Source organism: Mercenaria mercenaria, chromosome 11 (assembly GCF_021730395.1).
Source record: "Mercenaria mercenaria strain notata chromosome 11, MADL_Memer_1, whole genome shotgun sequence".
NCBI lineage: Eukaryota > Metazoa > Mollusca > Bivalvia > Venerida > Veneridae > Mercenaria > Mercenaria mercenaria.
This window is the reverse complement of record NC_069371.1, coordinates 49,081,279-49,097,573: the sequence shown is the minus strand read 5'-3', so window position 1 is coordinate 49,097,573 and position 16,295 is coordinate 49,081,279. Positions and strand designations below refer to the sequence as shown.

The 16,295-nt window shown below is 36.6% G+C and overlaps 1 protein-coding gene across 3 annotated transcripts; it reads right to left on the bottom strand.

Moving 5' to 3' along the window:
• Positions 1-9,315: 9,315 nt before the first annotated feature.
• LOC123531997 (tripartite motif-containing protein 2-like) lies at positions 9,316-14,558 on the bottom strand. Of its 3 annotated transcripts, none has more exons than XM_045313323.2 (4): positions 14,420-14,558; positions 10,720-12,499; positions 10,336-10,518; positions 9,316-9,781 (listed from the first exon to the last, which is right to left on the bottom strand). In XM_045313323.2, exons 2-4 carry the CDS (start codon positions 12,487-12,489, stop codon positions 9,527-9,529), a joined length of 2,208 nt encoding a protein of 735 aa, XP_045169258.2. In that variant the 5' UTR covers positions 12,490-12,499; positions 14,420-14,558; the 3' UTR covers positions 9,316-9,526. The 3 variants fall into 3 exon arrangements, with proteins under 3 accessions (XP_045169258.2, XP_045169259.2, XP_045169260.2); XM_045313324.2 differs by lacking the exon at positions 14,420-14,558 and adding an exon at positions 14,039-14,386; XM_045313325.2 differs by lacking the exon at positions 14,420-14,558 and adding an exon at positions 14,058-14,386.
• Positions 14,559-16,295: the final 1,737 nt, after the last annotated feature.

The window sequence follows — 16,295 nt, the reverse complement described above, 5'->3', positions numbered from 1 at the left end:
TATTTTTAAATTCATTTCAAAATTTTTTAAAAGAAGATTTTATATAACAGAAAAAATCTCAGCATTCACAAAGGAAAGAATAGGCTACTAAACTGTTAAAGGATAATAAATATATTTCCCTATTTATAGGACTTTCCTGACCTATCACGACCTTGTAAATCAAACAGAAATATTCTTGTTTACGTATCGGTTGTATCAAACGATTGTACGTGAAAAGTGATCCTGTCATTGAGTACATTCGTTTTTTTTTTTTGTTCTTAAGGTTTTATATAATTATGCAGGAGCATTTATGTTTTACATGCCTTTCCTTTTGTTTCCATTGCGTGTGTTAGAGGTTCACCTGGAGGGGATTACTTTTATTTACACTGTCCTGTGACTTTGGAACATATTGGGAATATGTGTGAGGTTGCGTGCGCCCCATAAACTTATTAAAACTCGCCAGTGGTGTTGTTGCCACTGACCGTTCCAAGGCGGTGCCCCGCTGTGTACCTTTATTTATTCGTTCTGTACTCGTGTTTACTTTGTGAGTTTATGAGTTGGTAGTGGGCACATCTGCGTGCTGTGAGTTTCGTTTTGGAGAGGCTGCGTTTTTGAACGTGACATTCCCTGTTTGATATTTATCCTCATGTTTTTCTAACCATTCAAGATATAAAAAATAAAATAGATGCATATTTCTATGCATTTTGTAGACTGCTTGTACTCGACATATTTGTATACCCGACAAACAAACGTACATGAGATTTCCATGCGTGCTTTATGAAAATAAATCTGGAAATTTAAAGCATCCTCATCTTTCATTCTGATAGTTAGGAAAATACGGTATTGTGCATTTTAGCTAGATAAAAGCTAAAAATGTTAACATTGAAATAGATAACACGAGAAAATATTTATCCGCTGAATTTATAGCAAGTAATTGAAGGAAATGTGGTTTTATAGACTGTTTTACAGTGGTTAATAAACCCCTTGTTTAATGCTGGACGCATTAACATATACGTGTTCGATTGCTATTTGCCATATTACGGATTTTACTTAATTTCTATTACTATTGAAAGCTAGTATTTTGACAGTTTAAGGTATGTTCGCACGTTTGAGGTAGGACAGTAGTAAATAAATGTTCTACTTGTTTTATATAGAATAAACTGTCTCACATAGCCATGAGTTTAAAATGTTGATTTACAATTGTATAAAGTGTCCTTCATATAAATGACTTCCGTTTTTAAAATCGTTAAATGAGCCGCGCTATGTGAAAACCAACATAGTGCATTTGCGACCAGCATGGATCCAGACCAGCCTGTGCATCCGCACAGTCTGGTCAGGATCCATGCTGTTCTCTTTAAAAGCCTATTGCAATTACTGAAACCGTTAGCGAACAGCACGGATCCTGACCAGACTGCGCAGATTCACAGGCTGGTCTGGATCCATGCTGGTCGCAAATGCTCTATGTTGGTTTTCTCATGGTGCAGCTCAAATTTAAAATGAAGAACAATGCGTATAATAGCAAAGGTAACAACATCATGAGCTATTTTGATATATTTTACGATATTTGCCCATTTGTTCAATGACCATATACATGTATGCTTAAAGCTACTCGCCCACAGTTTGGGCGAAAATTTTGGCATAAAATGTATGTATTACACTGAAAAATGATAAAATGGGTGAAAATAAAAGTTAGATATTGGTAAAAATGCAAGAAGAATGAAATTTTCTGCATTATTTCAAAAGCGTTGCAACGGTTTACTACTTTCTCCACAATGTTTTAGGTTACCTACAAATGTATATGAATATTCTTACAAAACTCTTATGTAAATAAGTTTGTACCACTAGTCACTTTCGAGTACTCTGTTCTTATGGGTTTTTGAGATTGTTGTTTTTCGTTTGTGTGTGTTAGTCCCTTTAAATTCCTCAAGTTTTTCAATAAACATTGCGAAGCGGTCTCGTTTTCGTACGTATCTACTTTAAATCTTCATTTAAATTTTATCACTCACATTATAAATATACATCATATCTGCGTGGTAGATTATAAAATTTCTAAATATATAAAATGTACTTTGGAGTATTTCAGAACTGGCGATTGAAATTGAACAAAGGCCTGTACTAGGAGACGTAATGGTTGTTGTACATTTGAGCCGTGCCATGGGAAAACCAACATAGTGGCTTTGCGACCAGCATGGATCCAGACTAGCCTGCGCATCCGCACAGCCTGGTCAGGATCCATGCTGTTCGCTAACAGTTTCTCTAATTGCAACAGGCTTTGAAAGCGAACAGCATGGATCCTGACCAGACTGCGCGGATGCGCAGGCTGGTCTGGAACCATGCTGGTCGCAAAGCCATTATGTTGGTTTTCTCATGGCGCGGCTCATTTTATTACCCTTCATGGACAGACTCAAGCAAACCGAGTCTGTTCACTATGTTTCTGTTTCCTAGATCAATTAAATATAATATCAATTTTGATTCACAATTTCTTGGTTTCACTCCGATCATGCAAATAAACATGACAACATTTGATAATATTATTCATTACATTTTTCAGTCCTTTTTAAAGTCTCATCATTATAATTGCATATACATTTTATATATACCTAATTTAAAATACTGTGCCATTCAAGATTTGAACTAATACACGTTGCAGTGGAGAGCAAGCGTTACAGTGAATATAGTGAACAAAATAACCGGCACAGCAAAATCTAATGATACGGTTATTAAAAAAAGAATGATTTCAAAATGTATATTATTCATCAAATTTTAAATTATATATGATATAGCTTCATTTGAATTTCAGAATGAGATTTTTAATTAATAAACGTAGATTCTTGTAATCTATAAACGTAGAAGGTCCTTAGAAGGCAGTACTATAGTTTGGCACTGTGCTCGCAGCACAAGTAGTCTCTGTCGTTTATATGAGTGAAAAAAATGTTAAAAAAGTAGCTAAACCCGAACACACACGAGCACCTTTGTGATAATGGAGAATATTCAATTTTACTATCATGATAGAATTCCACTCAAGTCGGTAGAAGAGATTTTCAACTTACTTCGACGCGGACTGTGGACATCGGACTGCGTACTTACAGTAGGGGTTTCTCAAAATATTTAAAGGTTCGCAAGAAAGAAAACATACTTATGATATATATGTTTCTTTTACCTATATGTGTAGTAACTTTTTCCTTCATTGTAGAAATTAGTATATTGTGATATAATTATCTGCTATTATACAATACTTACGTTCGAAAATGTATGAATAGTGAACAGGCTACATTTAACACACGTAATCGCAATTTTCAGATGTCATCTAAATACTCAGTCGCATTTTATTTGCCTTTAGAATGTTCTTCGAATATCCATATGCTTTAACATTTTGTTTTGATATCGAGACATTTCTGGCCTAACCTATCTTCCGTGCGACTCGAACTACTCGACATGTGAAGTTTCGAACCCACGGTACTACGATAATACTTCACCTTAATTAATAAGTTAATGCATTAAAGAAGTACAACTTGAAATATGGATTTGAAGATAACGGCGATTCCTATAAAAACACTATGGTTTTAATTTGTGTTCGTCCATACGATTCCTAGACTTGTTTTTCTAGCAAGCAACAAGATCAGAAAAAAGCAGTACAAAATAGTATTGTGAAAAACAATAATTAAACATTCTGAATAAAATGAAAGTCCGTTTAATTTTTGTTGCATAGTATAAATACAGTGTTCTGGTAGACTTCTGTACGGAAAAAGTCATTGTCTTTCATTAATTTTGATAATTGTAGAATGTTCCATAAGATAGAAGTTTTAATGAAATATCTTTAATGATTTCGTTCAACATTTTGTCTACACATACAGGAAGTTCTCATACTTGTATCTTTCATCCCCGTCGAAACGAGATCTGATACATTTTACCATAATTTAGCGACAACATCCTGAATTAGTTATGTATCAGCATGTTTGAAAATAAAAAAAAGAATAGCATATCTGATACATTACCATAATTTAGCGACAACATCCTGAATCAGTTATGTATCAGCATGTTTGAAAATAAAAAAAAGAAATAGCCACTTCGTATTAACATAATCTGATATCAGATTTTGAAAAATGATCAAAACAGGCTCGGTCTTGATGACTGAGGTCACGCAAAGAAATTTTCATTTTGACATTTTGAGTCATGCTTCCGATAATGGAACATTTTAATTAATATCAAAATTGCATGTTAATTTAAGTTTTACATTCATGACTATTTTCAAGTAACTATTCAGTAAGGATTGTCATGTCTCAGCTGGAATTTAATATTTAAATAAATATTCATAATGTAGCCATCATGTATATCACGATAGGGTGGCCGGGAAAAATGAATGAATTCAGTACCGTATTAAACTTAATTTGTAGGGTTTGAAATGGTTAATAATATATTATAGCACGTGCGACATATTTTTACTGCGGTGCGTTAAAATGTCACGCATCGTATCGTGCATATTCAAAATTGTGCGTCGTACAGTAGCAGTTCAGAGTCGCGAGTGCAATAATACGAAACACCATGTTTCCATAAACACTATATACATTATTTGATACCAAATATTCAATTATTATAATAAGTAATAACTCGTAACATATGTTGTTGTAATCCCCTAAGCATAGGGTCCGCCTGAGCTAAAATAGGCGAACATCTTGAGGCGCAGGGGAAGAGTGTTTGTCTCCTCACCAGGAGGTCATTAGTTCAAATCCTTGATTATAGGTTATGTTGATCGTTGAATCAACAGCCGTTTTCACTGCTAGCGATTACTGGCTAGAACTTCACGAAATTAACAGCAAACATATAAATAAATTGCAGCACTTCTAATAAAAAAGAACAAGCTTGATACAGATCCTCTAGCTTCTTGTTTATAAATATGGTAGTCGAAAGATTTGAATAAATACAATAAACAAAAATTGATATAGAAGGTAAAAGGGTAAACAATTTATGCCACCACGTTGTAAAGAATGCTCTTAATACAAAATATATCGGTAATTCATATACAATAAGACGGATATTAATAAATCTTAAAACTGTCTTTTCACAGATATTTTAAATGGAAACAGTATAACGGCATTAGAACCGGATGCTAAATATGCCACTGTTCAGTTATGCATAGCTTCCTCATTGAGAAAATCCCTATAGTAAGTCCGCAGTCCGTGGTCCGCAGTACGCGTCGAAGTAAGCTGAAAATCTTTAATACAATTCGATTACTAGGTCATACGTGTTTACACGTTTTCAAACCAAATTTTCTCTACTTGCAAAATGACCTTTCTACTTTTTTATTATGTTTTCTTTTAGCTTGAGCTCACGTTTTTCTTATAGAGCTTGATGACTCACTTTCAGGTTTGCATCTTGTGTTTTCATATGCTCAAAGTAATGTTTCATCGCCAAAATGTACTGAAGTACGGATGACAAATGCGCTGCTTGGACTATTAAAACACATGTATAATTATCCAACAGGGAAAGTCCCAAATATTTCACATTTCCTATTTCACGATTCCCATACCAAAGTGAAATTTCACATTTCACACTCCTCATTTATAGTTTCTGTATGTTTTATTGTGTAAATTGAGAAATTAGATGACGGGGCATTTGGCTACCTTAAGTTACTCCCGCCGTTTACCCGCGCTAGGTTGAATTCCTTCACTTTAACATTCAGAGCACTGGGCAGAAATCACATTGCGTCAACAGCATGTGACGGCGATTGCAATGTTTTTTTAGACAGTCGGATTCCCCTGGTCTGTACCAGTTCTAAGTTGGCTGTAAGCCGCCTGACGAAGCCGAACGGCGGACGCGAAGGCCACCGCCAGCAAGCTGAGGCAGACCACGGAGAGGCTTGGACGAACGGTTCGGCTCGACCGGCGCCAAAACGGCAGTCTCGCCCAATCCGTCCCCGTACCAGACCCACTTCCTACTTAAGCCCAACCGGCCAAGCCCTTAGAGCCAATCAATCCTTTTCCCAAAGGTACGGGTCTGACTTGCCGACTCCCTTACCTAAATTGTTATATCGACTAAAGGCTATTTATCTTGGAGACCTGCTGCGGATATAGGTATGGTCCGGCACGAGATTCACACCGTCTTGCTCGGATTTTCACGGGTCGGCCATAGCGTACCGGACAGCGCAAAAGCCGCCCTGTTTACGGCCACAACGTCTCTATCTCCGGGCAAGCCGATTCCAGGAAGTTCGTCCTTTACATAGAAAAGAGAACTCTTCCTGGGCCGTGGCTGACGTCTCCGAGGTCGTTTGCGTTGCCGCACAAGCCCCTTACGAGGCGCTATCTGTGCTCGGCGGGGCGTGCTTTTACCAACAGATAGTCATTTTGTGCAAGCGCCCTACCCCTCCCCCACCCCCCCCCCCCCACCCACTATCGCCAAAGCTGCTCAGAACGTAGTTCCTCGACTGACCCATGTTCAACTGCTGTTCACATGGAACCCTTCTCCACTTCAGTCTTCAAAGTTCTCGTTTGAATATTTACTACTACCACCAAGATCTGCACATGCGGCGGCTCAACCTGCGATCAATCGCCAGGCTTCTACGCTCACCTCGACGGCCCTCCTACTCGTCGCCGCATGACTTCCTGGGGTCTCGTATTACGGCGACGGCCCGGTATAGGGTATAGGCTCGGCGCTTCAGCACCATCCATTTTCATAGCTAGTTGATTCGGCAGGTGAGTTGTTACACACTCCATAGCAGATTCCGACTTTCATGGCCCCCGTTTTGCTGTCTATAACAACTAACACTTTTTCTGGTATCTGACGAACGTCAGCATCGGGCGCCTTGACCGTGCGCTTGGTTCATCCCAAAGCACCAGTTTTGCTTACCAAAAGTGGCCGACATTTTTCATTTCTCACTTCACACTTCTTGATTTTGTTATCGAAATCGTGAATGAATTTCACATTTCGCACTTCTCATTTCTTATTTCACGATTTCGATATCAAAGTTGAGAAGTGTGAAGCAAGAATTCACATTTCTCATTTCACGATTTCGATACAGATTAAAGTTCAGAAGTATGAAATGAGAAATTTGAATTTCACATTTTACACTTTTCATTTCATAATTTCTTTATATTTTATTTTGTAATTTTGGAATGAGAAATGAGAATACTGAAATATGAAGTCACCACCGGGCTTTCGTAAAATATCAGGTCGACGTGACATCAACATAATATCGTTGTGGTGACATATTACCTACTCATATTAGAATGTCCCATCAATAAAACAAGTCGGAACAACATTTTTCGAGGCGTGATGATATATAATATCAACAAATATCCTTAAAGTAGACTTATCATCTTGCAACAAGATGTATTCAATCCAGAGCAACATCATTGACCTCATTGTAAAGTTGATAAAATCATTCACGTGTCAAAAATTTATTGGCTCTCAGTTGGTAAATTTACACCTGAAACATAAATAGGTCAACTAGCATTATATCGCGTACATGTAACACTTCAACCAATATTTGATATATGTCTTGTAGGTTCCCTTGAGATTGCGTATATTTCAAAAGCAAAAACAAACTTCAAACTGGAAAAAATAAAATCTGGAAAGTAGATCCTTCGGAAGCAGCGAGAACAATGCAAACAGTAAAAAATGCTCGGTTTGATCGAGTCTGTTCATGAGCAGTAATGGGAAATGCAACACTGCCCACGCCCCCTAGCACCGGCTTAAGCAGTATTCAATCTTCAAATCTAATTGAGTTGAAATCAATGATCCCGAAGGACCAGAAAATACAACAACGCTGAGATAAAGTCGGGGCGACTTTTTACGGCCGCCACACAGCACTTAACACCCACTGTGGAAAAGTCACGTTGAAAGAAAGCAGCAGTCAATATAGCACTCAGCAGGGGCACATGCAAATATATACACGTCGACTGAGACACGAATAAAAAAACCACATACAAGTAAGTGATACAAACATGAAAAACAGAATTCGTTTACTGAGGTAAATATTACACTTCAAGATCCTACAATGTTCCTATGTTTAAAACTAAACATGATAAATAGAACTAACATCTAACTCCCGCCAGATGACCCCCCCCCCCCCCCCCCCACACACACACACACACACGTTAAATGATCCCAAGAGCACAGTTTAATACACATATATGCCCATGTATAGATCTCTACGAAACCATAAGCGTATGTACACAATGACTTTGCAGAATCCAGAGAACAAGTTTAATAACTAATTCGGAATTTAGCCAAACATTTCCGAAGTTTATGATAAAAGTAGACTTGCTGAAGACGAATGTTAAGGTGTAGACTGCAGCATCTGGAAAATCTAATTAGATGTGAATTATAAACTAAATAAGATATTGCACGGGATACATCTCCAGGATGGTGTGGGACATTGACAATATCAAAATTAAAGCGATCTCTCGTTTGTTGTCGTACTTATAATACATTAATGGTGAGATGTGAAATCTGAGAAGAGGCAACTCATCAGACGTTGTGACACTTATTTAATAGAAGCTTTCTAGGCTATACATTAGCAATTTATTTTATATTGTTTGATTAAACGTCGCACCGACACAATTATAGGTCATATGGCAACTTTCCAGCTTTGATGGCGGAGGAAGACACCAGGTGCCCTTCCGTGCATTATTTTATATCGAGCGGGCATCTGGGTAGAACCACCGACCCTCCGTAAGCAGCTTGATGGCTTCTCAAATGAAGAATTCAATGTCCCGAGTGAGGCTCGAACCCACATCGATGAGGGACAAGTGATTTGAAGACAGTGACCTTAACCACTCGGCCGCGGAGGCCCCTATTTATTAGCAAATTTTGGGACAAGATACGGGTTATCCATGTTTAATATTTTGTCCAGATAGGGTGTGATGCTGTTGAAGACATTGATCGTGTATAAACTTTGTCAAGAACGTCTCTTTTCTTAACAGAACAGACCTGATTTATCTCAGAATTATCCCATACTTTACCACAATACTGTTACATGCCATTCCACAGCAGCAAAACCGTGTGTTACAAGTAAATTCTTTGTTCAGGAGAACTAAAATGAGTTTATAGACATCTTATTAGCCGATTCTAACCTAAAACCTTCATCTGATAATTGGTAATGCTCCATTTTGACACGAGTAACCATCCTCAGATTTTTAACCGTTAACTCTTACTACTTTTTCAGGAACAAAAAAAACTTCATGTAACGGAAGTGTCGTGTCCATACTATAAAACTCAACATGTAGTGTTAATATAGAGAAACGAAGGAACAAACACAAGGATTTATGGTTCAAATACGTGCTAAGATCACTTTCAACTGTCTTTTAAATAGAATATATAGGCTTTTAAATGTCCATGTTCTGTGTCATATTTTACTTGCTTTATTCTAATCTTATCCAAACAACCCATTGGCAGAGTAAGTAAACACTTGTGATTGCAACATTATGCTACTTGATTCATATACATACAACGTGTTATCGTCATTATGATATAATAATTGCTGTTTGTTATCATTTATTTTACTCTACATTATGTTCACAATGTAGCAACCAGTTAACTATTGCGGATTTTACAACTTCACATCGTAAACATGAATTTTATCACTGTTTCCACTTGATGGATCAAAAGTCAGTATCAATTTGTCTTCTGTGGTGGTTAATGCAATGTCTTGAGGGCCCATTACGTCATCCGTTCTTGTTAACACGTCAGATATCAGATAGCCATCTTTACCTAGAATTTGAACATTATCGGATCCAAATCCACAAACAATTACTCGTCCATCTTTTGTCACGTGCAAACCACGCGGTGCGTTTAAACTGTTGTCCTGCAATTAAAAATTAAATTATCACTTTTGTTAGTAGAATTTTCCTACCAAATGTATTGTTTATTCCAAACATCAAGAACCATGTGTCAGTAAAATGAGAAAACCTTTCATAATTAAAATAATTGAAACTATCACAGAATTGTACAAAAACAAATTATTGATACCCAACAGACGTTTCATCACAGCCTCCCCAAATCTTGAAATAATTTTGCGCATTTAAAGTTGGCCAAAGTCGCCAGGACAGTAAATTCGCAAAACCTATATTGTCACAAAATCTTCGCTAGCGAAATATAACGTGAAATATTGTCGCCGCGAACCTTTCTAGAATAACAGTAGTGAAAATACAAACATATATCACTTAGGTAGAACTTCGGATTCGGATATATATTACGTTTTAAAAACTATGTGAAACTGAATATATGAAAAATACTCATGACAGCTATTACAAAGTACAAATATTATTTGTTACTGGTTTTGCTTGAGTTCCGCAATATGCCAGTGGAAGTCATTTTAACAAGAAATCGAATCCATTACAGAAAATTTGATTAACTTACTTTATAAACAAACTGTTTCATAACCATTCCGGAAATACAAGTCACATGGCTCCTATGACAGTCAGAAACATACATCATTTCTCCGGTTGTGTCCAGTTTTACGTACCACGGCCGAAAGAGCATGGGGATAAAACTATCATCCGGGCAAATTTCTTGCTTTTCTTCGCCATTCATAGTTATAATCTAAGGGAAGAAAGTGCACCGTGGATTACCTGCGTGTTATCTATGTACAGTAAATAACAGCAAAGATGAGATATGTGTTCATACTTTTAAATTCTCTGTTCGATAACAAAATTTTGCAGATAATAAAACTGTTCGGGAAAACTGTTTTCCTATCATTTGTTCAGTCAATACCTTGTAGTAATAGCATTTGTATTGACTTACCTTGATTGATGGCGGTGATGCACAAGTACATGCTACAGCAAATTTATCTCCTGCATAAGTGATGCCATACCCTCGGTCAGATATCTTTATACTTTTGCTGCGTGTCAGAGAAGCCCCGACATTGAATATATCAATTCTGTTTTCCCTTGGGATTGTTACCGCAATTTCTGAAGCTGACACAACTGTGATTCCGAAAGGCTGATTTTCTAGGACGGTTTCCGTGGTCAGTTTGAACTCAGAATTTATGGTCTTTAACTTATTGTTGTTTCTGTCAACCAAAATGATTTGACCGTTTGGCATGCATGCTATTCCTGTAAACCAACATGTTTCTTTGTCCGTTGACGAACCTGCAAAAATCACTTCTTTTAGATTTGCATACATTGTCGATGAGTACACTGACTTGAAGCTTTTTAGGCTTTTTGTGTCAGACTTCAGTGTGCGTCTTGATCCTCTGATATCAAGCTCGTCTTCCGGATCCGAATCAGACCTAGCAGTCTTTAAAGCCCTAGAAGTTGGCAACCGAGCAGATGATGAAGATACTCTTAGCTCGCCAAGTCTACTGATACCCTTCATCAGATGTTCCAATGTGCTGTCTACAACAAAATTCAATCGCGTGTTTTTAATACGGCCATTTAGAGATCCTAGTTTCTCTTTGTAGTGATCAATTTGTGCGGTGTTGTTCGGCAGACTTTGCAATACATGGCTGTCTGTTCCATATTTGTCGGTGCTGGCAGCCAATCCATGAATCTTTCCGGAAGATTTTTTAATACGATGTGCCTCTTTTGTTTCAGAATGAATAGTTTCCTTTTCCTTGCTGTGCATCTTATGAAGCTCCTCAATAAGTTGTGTCTCACATTTTGTAAGGTTGTCGTTAATCTTTTTCCTGACATCTTGAATTTGCATAACAATGTCACTTTGATCATTGTCTACCGTTTTATCAGCTTTTGTCCTGTTTTCGTAGATAGATTTTGCAAGGTTAGTTTCTTCGTGAAGAGTGTTGTTTACATGGGTTATTTCCTGTTTATTTCTTGCAGCAGCCTCTTTTAATGTCATTACGCCTTTGCATCCTTTGTGACTACCAGCGACGCACTTTTCACAAAGGACTTCTTTATGGTTGTCACAGTATTTAGTAACATTCTCTCCTTCGTGAGTAGTGCACAATGGTGCAGATATAATTCCCTCAATCGGTTCGTTTCGGAGTTTCGTTAAGTAAATAAGATTATGCTGCTTGGTTGTTTTCAATGCATTATGGAAACCAACACAATTATCACACAGTGCGTCATGGCACATTCTGCACCACTGGATTGCACCTGTGACTCTGTTTTGTCGTCTGCAAGTATCACATGATTTATCTGGATTTTTCAAGCTTCTTGCTTCCAGATAACTACGAAGGAACTCGTTGGTCTGAAGATGATCAATGGCTCCCTCTGGAGTTTTTGATGATTTTGATGTTTTCGTGATTTGAAGGCATATTGGACATGATATTTCGTTCGCATTCGGGCCCTTTGTTTCCGTAAAATATGTAACAAGACAATTCCTACAATAGGAATGCATACATGATAAGGATTTGGGATCTTCTAGTGTATGCTTACATAGTTCACATTTTACAAAATCTTCAACTTGGTCATGCACTGGTTCCTTTGTCGGGCTGTTTGCTTTCTTCAAGGCTTTGGCTTTAGCGGCGATTGACGCCGTACTTGTGCTAATATCACTTCGGGCACTTTTAGCTTTAACTGGACTCTTTGTTGGACTCCTTGATGTTGAAGCCATTTTCTTATATCTAAAAAGAATCCAAGCATCACGTTTAGATAATTCATGAAAGAATCAGAATGCTGAAAACTTCTTAAAATGCTTATCAGACCCGGTAAATTATCTTTTACTAATTAAAAGTATATATGAGTCCCGCCATTAGAAAACCAACATAGTGCGTTTGCGACCAGCATGGATCCAGACCAGCCTGCGTAACCACGCAGTCTGGTCATGATCCATGCTGTTCGCTGACAATTCTCTAATTCCAATAGGCTATGAAAGCGAACAGCATGGGTCCTGACCGGACTGCGCGGATCAATGCTGGTCGAAAACGCACTCATATATACATTTATTATTAGATTAAGATAGCTAAAATATGAATATTTGTCTGTATATTAGAAACTATACTTGTGGTATTTCTGACCAACAAAGATTCATTATAGAGGCATTTCAGCAAATATACTCAAGGAATTCTCATGATTATTTCATGTCTGCAAGTTCCTTGTCAGAAAATTTCGTGTCTAGATGTACTATGTCTAAGCGCGTGTTTCAGCAACAAGTTCAGACATCATTCAGTTGTTAAGTTGTGTAAGAGCTGCCGGAAGTTTCGCATGTGACAACACCTCGCGCTCCTTTTTATGACGTCAACGTTACCTAAATAAGTGGTTGCAACGTGAATCGCAACAGTCATTTTCCATTGAAGTTTATGGTGATTTTTTTAATCATTGAACATGTTGAACGTTGACAAGACATTTACGGGAGTTCGATATTCGTTTCCGACGACAAATGTCTGTATACTGGAATGGATATAAGCAGAAAAATCTGGATTTTCGGTGTGTGTTGTTTTTTTTTTTCTTTGTATATAGGTATAACGCATGTTTTTTTTTTCGTGTTATAACATCTGCGGAATCCTTAGGGATTGGTTGGTGCCCAAGCCCGGTAAATGAAGATGAAGATGTTATAATACGAAATGAACATGCGCAAACGCTATTTCAGTATAAAACGCATAAAAACTAAATAAATAAATATGTTATTCCTCAACGTCATTAAATTTCTATGAACTGCCCGGGGATGTTTCAGCTGTTTTGTCACTTTGACGTCATTTCCTTTCGAATTATCCGTTTTGAGACCATAGCACGTTTAAGCTATGCCACGGAATGCGCATATACATAAAGGTGTTTTAACAGCACGTGAGCGCGAGAATCTCTCACACATTTTCTCTTCTGTTAAAACACCCCCGAAAAGTGACAGGAACGGCAATTTCATGAGAGATTTTTTTTGGACTTTTTACAATTAGAAATAACTACCTCAATACCCTTATGCATTGTATATAAACTAACGCAATGAGGTCCCTAAAATTTGCTTGAGGATTAAGATGACAAAGATAATTAATAGATTAAAAAGACAGCAGAAAAATTGATGGGGGTACAATTTTATCGAAGTAAAAATAGACTTGATATCTTCGGGAACTGTAGAAAACAGTTCATTGGTCATTACGTTTCAGCATCGATGCATACTATCAGTAATCAGACACAACCAATTGCAAACTGTTGATTATTTCATAACTTACAATTACATATTTCCAGTACCTAGAAATCTCTCTAAACCGGTATCCCTAAATACCGGAATCCCGAAACAATACTCCTATTAACCGGAACCCGTCTATTCCGGAAATTCAGTTAGAACCACTAGTCTTCAATACAAATTTACTGCTTAAAACTGAACATTTCCAAAAGCTAGCGAAAGTTTCGCACTTTCCTTCTGTCAATATTACCAGAATTTACTCTATTTCGTAGCATAAACTAAAATTTCATTATATACGTTTTCATTTCACAAGTCGACAGATCACGACGAAGACATATGAACATCAAATTCGGGCCATAAGTCCATAAATTTTGCATCCAAGTTTTCAGTTTATACCATTAATATGTTTATGATAAAACAATCTTACCTTATGCTGTCGTTCCTAAATCAATTTATAATGCCTTTTTCAGTTTTAAATAGAATCGACATCTTAGACCTAGGTTTTCTTTAACTGTAATTTTCAAAGTGCTTTTTATGATCAATAACGGTTATTATAATACCCGTGAAGAAGATGTAAATGGTTGTCAAAAATTCAAATTTAATGTTATGGATACAATTATTAACCAATGAATAAGATTTGCATGCTGTATTTGCATTAAATGAAACTATTGAAAAACGTTCTATTGATGCATAATAGACTTTTTGTCGTTATTAAAATTGATTTTCCCTCCCTCATTCAATTGAAGATATTGGTATGAATGAATGAATGTAAAGATAAACTGATTTAGCTTGCTGTTAGACTTTAAACATCATAACTTTGAGCCTCGTCATGAGAAAACGCATATAGGGCATGTGCGACCAGCATGGATCCAGACCAGCCTGCGCATCCGCATAGTCTGTTCAGGATCCATGCTGTTCGCTTTCAAAGTTTATTTCAATTTGAGCAACCGTTAGTGAACAGCATGGATCCTGACCCGACTGCGTGGATGCGCAGGCTGGTCTGGATCCATGCTGGTCGCAAATGCACTATCATAATGTTGGTTTTCTCATGGTGCGGCTCAGTTATCTTTTCAAAATATTTCAATGCAACATTGAAACATGTAATGTTAAATTTGAATGTAAGCCTTCATATATATATCATTAAATTTTTCACATCTAAAATTGTATAATGCGAATATTCTTCGGTAGATCTAGCTATATGCTCTGACGATAAATCTCGTTTGCCTAATATCAAAAATGTACATGATGAGGATGATCAGATAATCACGGCGATATGAATTCATAATTTATCAATAACAGTTCATATGCAGCTCGGACAAATGCTGACAAAGAGTAGTATTCCGCAAATTTTCAATGGTAAATTAACCTCTCCTTTTTTTGGCTTATACAAGAGGCTAAACTCCTGTGAATGTTCTTCATTTTATAAAAGATGAGTTGTCTTCTAAATGTTTAGATCTTTCGGTATTACGATCGACTCTGATTTTTCAACGTATATCAAATAGAATAATACCCTTTTTAAATCTGAATATCTGAAATCATATATCTATTTTGTTAAGTAGATTATTTAACAGTTTACTATAATCTGGATATAAACAATTTCAATTTTGCATAACTTTCTGCCTGACTAACATAATTAGCATGAGAGCTTACACAAGCTTACTATATACAAACTCACTGAAATGCATAAGCTTCATTTAAATTAACAATTTCTTACAAATGAAAATACTTTGAACAACTTTTATTTAACCAGGAGGCATGCAGATTTCAATCAAAACTACCTCTACTGAATGGTTTGTCCAACTACATTTGATTTTGAATTTTTTTTTTTTTTTTTTTTTTTTTTTTGAACATTTTGACCCCAACTATTTATATTTCACAAACATGTACAGTATCAAGTTTATATTCAAAATTTATTCGTATCATATCAAAATTTACATTTGATTTCAAAAAAAAGATGTCTTTATAGGTGACCTCGACCTGTTCAATCAGCCAATGACTAATCAGAAATTTACTCTGTCTTTGTGTTAAAAGGAAAACATTTACATTTCATTTAATTTTTATTTTGTATGAAAAAAGTGTAATAAAAACATTAGTGATGAGATTCCGATAGACTGCACGCGTGTTGCGACGTCATTCATACGAAATGGCGCTCGTAAAAAGATTTTAAATATTGCTACTAAACTAAGAGCAGACCAGCCAGAAAACACATAATCGGCCTTCAGATCAAAATATTCAGGTCTTTTGATTTTGATAGGCCTACATTTAAATTCATTTTGTATTTTTATTGACAAAAATGGCGATGT